Below are 8,048 nucleotides of genomic sequence, written 5' to 3' on the forward strand. Positions count from 1 at the left end.
CACTGAGAACTTTCCTAGTTCTCCGCCTAGCCGGCCTCCGAGTAGACAAGCCTGTGACCCCAGCTGTAAAGGTGGGCACCAGCGCCGGCCACAGTGCATGCCACTGCCTTCGTAATTGAAGCTTACGGGGCGGCACCTTCCACCCGCCGGCCTCCCGGGCATGCTGCTGCCCAGAGGAGGACCCCGGTGCCCGAGGGATCAAACCTTGATTGAGGTTCCACCACAGAATACCATTCTTAATCCTAAAGGAAAGCCACATTCTAAAACTGGCAGCTGCATTGTCTTCATTTTAACAGTTGAAGCCAGAACTCATCCCTGCTGTGCACAAAAACCGGCCCCCTACATCCAGCAACAAGACTGGGGCGTCCAAGGTGGGAAATGAGGACCTAAGAAGGCCCCAGGGGTGCAGGGAAGACGACAGCTGGGACTCTGCTCTGCCCCCACCACACACAGCCAGACCCCCAACCCTGGCAGCCGCACTCAGGAGGGCGCCCTGGCGCCCAGGTTCCCAAGGGCAATGGCTGCCCCTGCCATGCATTGGAAATGGTGGTTTTCAGTTCCAACTTCACACTGAAAAAGCAGCAGCACTGTGAGCAAAGAGACGGTACTGGGTGGGTGTAGAACAAGCAGCCAGCTCTCCAGGCTGCACCTTCCCCTTCGGGAGGCCCCACTCAGCAGCAAGTCCTGGGCTTGGGGTGCTCCCACTGTGGGATGGGGACCCCTACTTTACTCTGGAGAAATGAGGGCCTGCAAGACCAGGTGCTGGGCCTGAGTCCCTGGAAGGCAGAGGATGGGGAGAAGCAGGGGAACTAGAAGCTCTGGTGTGGGCTGCTTGGGTTAGGGCATGAGATAGAAGAACATGGAATATGAAAGGATTTGCTTCACCTTACTCCTGTATTTGGCTTGTAAGGATTCTGGCAGTTTTGCTCCATGGTGGGGGTGGGGGATTGTTCATAAAGAGACCAAGCATCAGAGGCCTGAGGCATTCCAACATTTCACACTGTCTGGCTGCAATTTAATGAGCTGTTTCAGTCACCTAATAAACTTATTTGAATTTGAAACTTCAGTAAGGTTTTAATTTCAAAAACCAAATGAACTGCAAATACCCTTTTCTACTGTAGAGCCAATGCCCAGGCAGCCCTGGCAGGGTGGGGGCCTGGGAGGCACTCCAGCCTGCCCTGCAGAGGTCCCCCCAGTGCCCACTGTGTCCAGCAGGTCACTCTGTACATGCTGCTCGCCCCAGCCCTGCCCTGACCAGGGAGCACCTGGACCACTGTGGGAGCAGGGGAGGGGGCGCCTACCTCCGCAACGTGAAGCACACTGTGTCCTTGCTGTGGGAGGCCACCATCACTTTGGCTTTGGCGTTGTGCTTCAGCTCCTCGAAGACATGATTGATGCACCTGGGGGTGGGTCAGGTGACACGTGAGCCTGGGCCCGGAGTGTCCCCCACATTGGCAAAGGCCCAGGGTTGTCCAGCGAGCCCTCCGGTTCTAAAGGTGCTCATGGCGACAGGACTGAGGCAAGGAGCACCTGTCCCTCCCCAGTGCCTTGTAAGAGAAAAGGTGAGCAGCTCAGCACTACACATTCAGAGGGACGGAGCTGAGGCACGGTGCCCTGTGTACCCATGACAGATGCAGGTTCAGCTTCAGGAAAGGGTCTTCCAGGAAATTTAGGGTGGGTGGGCTCCCTGTGCCAGGGCAGTGCTGAACAGCGCCTCTGTCTGGCAGTGAAAACGATTTGGCCAGGTGCTTGCTACCTGACCCAGCAGCTCTGTTTCCAGCAACAGCTGTGATGGTCTGCCGCTGACCTGGGGGACCCAGGTCCAGCGTTTTCAGAAAAGCAAGGACAGGAGTGAGCACGCTGCACCAGCCACCACGTGGGCCACACCAGCAATTGCCAGGCGGTGAGGGGAGGCACTTCGGTCTCTGAATTTACAGCTGTCCACACAGCCTCTGAGAGAAATGGCACGAGGTCGGCCAGTCCACACTGCATCAGACACCACAATGGGCGGTCCCGGAAGCCAAGTGAGTGCAGTGTGGGCAGGGCCACTCGGGCACCAGCAGGAGCTGCTGGGACTCAGGCCAGCTTAGTTTGGTCCAGTCAACTTTTCTATGTTGAAGAGCCACCTTAATGTGTTTGAAAAAGTAAAGCAAAAGCAGAGAAAAATAATCAGTTCAGGCCTCAGGGCAAAAGCCTTGCTCCTACCAGAAGCTTCTGACGTCCAGGGCTGCTCCTCTTTTGGATGGGGGTCCATGGGCTCAGCGACAGCCCCAAGAAGGGACATCTCCATCAATCCTTCCTTACTCCCCTCCCCAGGTGGCCGAGGTCCTGGGAGCCAAGGAGGTCCTGCACACCTGTGGTACATGGTGTTGGTGGCCTCGTAGGTGGGGTTGATGGGGTCCTCATAGCCAATCTCTGCGGCTCAGGCCCGCTCCTGGGCCATGTATGCTCCCCGCACCAGCTTGGCTCCAAAACACCAGCCCCCCTCACTCAGTGGATTGAGCACGGGCCTGCGAACCGGAAAACACCAGCCCTCACGTTAAGCTAGTTCCATATCCAGGGTGACACTGTCATAGGCGTCCTGCAGAGTCATGGTCAAAAGTCAGTACCTAGGTGAGCTCCTCTCCAGCCAGCACCCCCTAGGGCCTTCCTGGGCCCAAGAGCCTCAGGGGCATAGTCTGCCAGGGCCACCAGGGCAGTGGCAGCAGCTGGCCGAGGTGCCTGGTACCCTATGGGTGCTCAGGATCTGGGAGACAGGTGTGGGTGAGGGGGGCCCTTGGACCCCTATCCTCAAAGAATGTTGACAGAAGGGCCACCTGTAGCTTCTGTTTGGCCTGGAGACAGTCCTTCAAAAGGATAGCCAGGTGCCAGCAGCCATGGTACATGGCAGTCTCCTCAGGCGGACTTGGGGGTGGGCATCTGCCTGGAGAGCCCCCTGCCCCCACAGCCTCAGCACCTACCTACCCACCGCCTCCAGACACCTCCCTCGCCCCCAGAGGTGGCCCATTATCGATTTGGGTGAGGGGCCTCCGCCCTGAGGAGTCACTGAAGATGCTGTACAACTTGAGCCCCATCATCTTCCCAAGAAGGGCCAGAGCCTCCATCAGGTTTTCAGAGGGACCCACCCGAGAGATGGGAGAAAAAGGTCATTCCTGAAGGCTTTGATGTCTGGGGGTGAAAGCACATCGTGTGGGCCTTAAACAAGCTCCCTCCTCGTCTTCCTGCCCTTTCAACACCCTTGTGTGGGACCAGGGGCCCGTGGGATGGACCGCCTTTCCCCCAGTGGCCCCCCTAGTGGGGAGGTGGCGGGCCTCACCCTGAGGTAGCACTGGTATGTGTGGAAAACAAGAGGCTTCTCCACGTTGAACTTGCGCTGCATTTCCAGCGTCAGGCGGCTGATGGCCGGCTGGGAATAGGTCTGCTCAGCGTCTACCATCAGCCGCACCCCCACCTCCGAGGCTTTCTTAGAGGTCAGGGGTGGGAGAGAGGGTTTGTCAGGGTCTCAGGAGAGGCAGGTGCCCCCCAGCCCCCGGGCACATCCCGGGCCCTCGACCTTCGCCAGGACATCCATTCTCTGCAGCATCCTCGTCATCTGCTGCTCCTCCTCCTCAGTGAACCCTGAGAGCAGAGACTCCAGCTGTCCTGTCTGGGCGGCGGTACACGGTCAGGCCGTGACCACACCGCTCTCAAAGGCAGTGGCCCCCCAACTCTGGCCCAGAGCCTACCAATACCTGTTGCCTGGTCCCCAGGACCAGCGAGACCCCTTCACCTGGGCCCCTCCTCCACCCTGTTTGTGCATGAAGGTCAGTGCCCTGCTCTGAGGCCAGCTGGTGACCCAGTGACAAGGCCACTTGGAGGCATAACCTTCCAGCCAGCCAGTCAACTGCCTCAGGTCAGACCTACTCCCAAGGCATCTGTCTGCTCCCACAGGCTCCCCAGTAACCTGAGGGTTCTCCCTTTTGCCCCCAGACAACTAAGGAAGCTATCTTTGGCCCGTCCGACCACTGGGAAAGTCTCAGCCCCAAGCAGGGAATGGACTCAGAGAAAGAACCAGGGCTACAGGAAGACAGGGACAGCTCTCAGCAGAAACTGACAGGGGACAGAGGCACCACCCCCTAGTGGTGGCCTTCAGGGAGTGGGGCAGGTTGGCATCGGTCTGGCACATGGTGGGGGTGGGCACACGCTCTGCAGGCCTGCGCAGCCCTGGGCCCTCTGCTCACCCCACCTGCCCGCCAGCCCTGTCCAAGGTGCTCCGGGGGCAGGGCTCCTCAGTGTCTCAGTGTGGGGGCTGGGCCCTCAGTGGCCTAGGCTGGAGGTTCGTGGAAGGCCATGGTTGCTTCTGCTGCTTGTTCACATCCCAGCTTAGGAGATGGTTTCCACATGGCTTCAAATTCCTAGACACCGCCCCCCATGGGCAGGTGGGGTCTCATCCCTCCTCGAGAACACAGGCCGGCCTGATGACTGTGTGTAACCAGCAGGATCGGGCAGAGGTGATGCTGTGGGACTTCTGGGACTAGGCTAGAAGGGGTGACAGATCTTCTGCCTGGCTCCTGGGGACACTCACTCTGGGAACCCAGAGGCCATGTGGTGAGGAAGCCCTGGCCAACAGCTGGCCACGTGGGTGGGGACACTCTACACTGACCCTGCTCCTGCTACCCTCTGAATACAACAGCAGGGAAACCTGAGAGCCACCCAGACCTCAAAGGGAATAAAATGTGTTGCCCTGTCAGGCCAGTGAGGTTTGGGGTGGCCCAGCAAGCAAAGGCAGATGACATGCACAAGGTTCCCCAGACACCCCTGTCCTTGTGGGTCTCTGTCCCTCTGTAGGGCACTGATGGGCCTGTCTTCTTCCCCCTACACCGCGGGGTCTCATGGGGCCCAGGAGGACAGCAGGCTAAGGCAACAGGGAATGCTGCCCCTTGCGGCCTGGCATCCCCTGAGACGGGGCTCAGTGGTGAGGGGCATGGTGCACCTGCATGTTAGGGACCACCAGGTGCTTGGAGAGCTCAGTCCTGCTGTCGATGAGGCTGCTCCAGTCCAGCAGGTCCAGGGTGCTGCAGGAGACCGTGGGTCAGGAGAGCGGCGGCAGCTGCTCCAGCCAGCCAGGCANACCTATGGCGCCAGGATCTGTTGGGGAGCCTAGACCCCAAACCAGCCAGAGCACCCCCAAACTCAATCCCCACAGAACCTGCCCCAGTGTTCAGTTTCAAAAGGCAGATAATATGTAAATGTCATCCTCTGTTTAACAAATGAAAACCAGAACACATGTGTGTTGTACAGAGGGGCAGTGGCAGCTAGGAAAACGCAGGGCCTGCGCCAAGACCGCCACTGGCCACATGGGGCTTGGGGGAAGCTGGTCAAGGGACAGCAGGCAGAAGCACACAGTGTGCAGGCACAAAGCAGCCTGTTGCCAGCCCAGGGGCCCCCCGTACCCTAAGGAGGAAGCCAGGGGCTCTCCAGGCATTAGCTGCTCTGACCCTACACCTACCTGCCAGGACGGGCCCAGGGACAGCTGGCACTCCTGCTGAATGGCACAGTCACGTGGCCCTGCGCCCAAGCCTGCTGGCCCTCATCTGTGACCTCTGGGTTCCCTGTCAGCTGCTACTCTGTGCATGTCAGGGGTGTGTTTTCCTTGGCGCCATCACCTCACGGCCCACAGACCTGAGGAGGGTGACCAGGACTGGGAGAGGCTGCAGGGACCCAGCTGGAACCGCAGCTAAAAAGGGGCGGACGTCCCCACCTTCTCAGCCAGGGGCTGCTCTTACCCTGACACGCCTAGGGTCTCTGTGGTGAACCAGCTGTCAATCTCCTTCTTGGATGCAGTGCCCACTTTACCACGCTTTCCTTGAGAAGTGAGAGGGTGTCAGTCCCCTGTCACCTGAGCCCCCCTTACTAACACTTACTTCTCCTGCCTGTTGCTTTGTGATCAGCTCAGGCCTGATTACATGTTATTGAGAACAGGATGCGGTTCTGGCTAGGCTGCTGATCCACAGAGGAGTCCATCCCTACAGGTCCCGACGCCTCATGCCTGTCCCTGCAGCCCTGCATCACTCTGCTCCCTGAAGAGCCCACCCCCGCCACCCTCCTGTCCAGCATGTTCTCAGCCTCCAGTCAGACTCCTTCCCAGCCATACCCTAGCAGCTTCAGGGTGAGCCCCAGGCCCTGAAGTGGCCCTACGAGCCCATTTCAGAAAGAGTCCAACCAGTCCCTCCTTGGCAGGGTGCCTCCCAGCCCCACCAGGTCCACCCACTCACACCACTAGGGAAAGGCTGCCCACCTGCAGTGCCGCCTTCTCCAGCCTCGTGTCCATGGCGGCCAGCCCATCCTTCCCTTGCTCAGCGGCCATTTGGTGGAAGAACCGTCTCCACTTGGTCAGCACATCTGAGAACTGCAGCTGCAAGTGCAGGCCTGGGCAGCCATCTCAGGCACATGCCCAGCTCCCTGCCCCCAGGCCCCCTGCATACCCCTTGACCCCCTCCCTTGCCCGCTCCCTGGCCCACCTGTGTACCTAGCTCCTAGCCCCAAAGGTACAGGGACGTGAGCTTTCACTTAATACTCACAGCTGCCCCCAGGTCCTGCAAACTCTCTCTGCACATAGATGTTTCCAGCACTTACCAGAACCTGTGGTCTCCACAGCGCAGTGAGCTTAATAGCTATGAATCCATCATCACTAGCTCTACCTGTGGGAAGCCACAGGAAGGGCCCTTAGGGCTCAGGTGGTGGGGTCAGGGGTCAGGGATCAAGGACCAGGTGCCTGTGCTCACTCATAACCACAGCTGCTCCCCCACCCACCCGGGAGGTGGTAACACTGGCTCATTGGTGTTTGCCACATGGGTCAGAAAGGCGGTGGGGAGGCCTGTGCATTCCTACCCACCCCCGACAACCACCCCCTCTCCCATGCAATCAGCACCCGGCTGCCTGAGTGGGCTCACAGAACACACGCCCTCAGAGCAGAGAGCAGGCTGGAGCATGGGGATCGCTCAACCACTGCATCTGTGGCCATCCTCTGGCTTCCGGAATGGGGCTCCGCCGAGACACCCCCAGCACTGGACAGCCAGGTGCAGGCCCGAATGGCCAGGGCCTCCCAGCGCCGCTCAGAAGGCTGCTCCTAACAATCACACACTCCCGTTTCTTAAAGTGTTTGGAAAGTGCGGACCCCACTTTGCCATCACAGGGGGGCTGCTGAGGATGCACAGTGGGGGAGTGTGGAGCACAGTGTGACCTGGTGGCTTTCCAGAGACGAAGGACCTGGTGGCTTTCCAGAGACGTGTCCGTGAGGACACGAAGGCCTCAGGGACCCCCCAACTACCTGCCTCCCTGGGCAGATGCCCCAGCCCTGAGGCTGTGTGCAGAGGAATTCTCCACTCAACAGGACCCAGCACCAGCTCCCCGAATGGTGCAGCCCTCAGCACATCCATGTGCGACCAGAGACATGCCCCTGCCAGAACTGAGGGCTGTCAACCCACTGAAAGCCTTGCTTTTCCACACCGGACACCTGATACCCAGGAAAGGGACGGGAGGTCCCCTCCTGGAGGCAAGTGGGCTCTTTGTAGAGGCGCTGGATACAGAAGTGACCCCAGTGTGACTGAAGTCTCGCCTGTGGCTCCCCTGTCACCCTCCCACCTGCTCACCCCATGTCATCCACACAACCACCAGGGCTGCCCAGACAGAGAGGGAGCCCTCAGTGAGTGCTCCAGTCTAGGCCTCCCATTCACCCACCACATGTCCACCTGCTGCCTGTGGGTCCAGGCTGGGCCTGGCCAGGGGACAGCCAGCAAAGAGTGAGGCCCCACCTGAAGCCTCAGTGCAGCACAGGAATGTCTCCATGTGGCTGTCACACTTGGCTTCATTAGCGAAGAAGTAGGTACGGGCACTGATGACGCTGTCCTTGTGGTCTCCAAAGGCCAGGTGGGCCTGGTACTGCTTCTCTCTCTTACTGGCGCCTGCAAATAGCTTGAGCACTGACCCGGCTCTGCACCCAGCTCCAACCTCAGGCCCAGCACCCAAGATGCCCCGCAGCTCCCCCACACTGTGCTGCCAGCTGTTTG

The 8,048-nt window shown here is 59.6% G+C and overlaps 1 protein-coding gene across 1 annotated transcript; it reads right to left on the minus strand.

The window, feature by feature from the left end:
• Positions 1 to 1,297: 1,297 nt before the first annotated feature.
• On the minus strand, positions 1,298 to 8,040 carry LOC118987557 (proline dehydrogenase 1, mitochondrial-like; the record flags this gene model as incomplete). The annotated part of the gene is given in 9 exon segments (XM_037046772.1): positions 1,298 to 1,400; positions 2,355 to 2,581; positions 3,317 to 3,463; positions 3,554 to 3,646; positions 4,973 to 5,054; positions 5,766 to 5,839; positions 6,278 to 6,394; positions 6,616 to 6,680; positions 7,794 to 8,040. Coding segments are annotated over 9 exon segments (1,155 nt in total), but the record flags the coding sequence as incomplete, so codon positions are not given.
• Between the last annotated feature and the right edge of the window lie 8 nt (positions 8,041 to 8,048).

This window comes from Sturnira hondurensis, unplaced genomic scaffold, assembly GCF_014824575.4.
Source record: "Sturnira hondurensis isolate 20B ecotype Veracruz unplaced genomic scaffold, ASM1482457v3 Scaffold0000072, whole genome shotgun sequence".
Lineage (NCBI taxonomy): Eukaryota > Metazoa > Chordata > Mammalia > Chiroptera > Phyllostomidae > Sturnira > Sturnira hondurensis.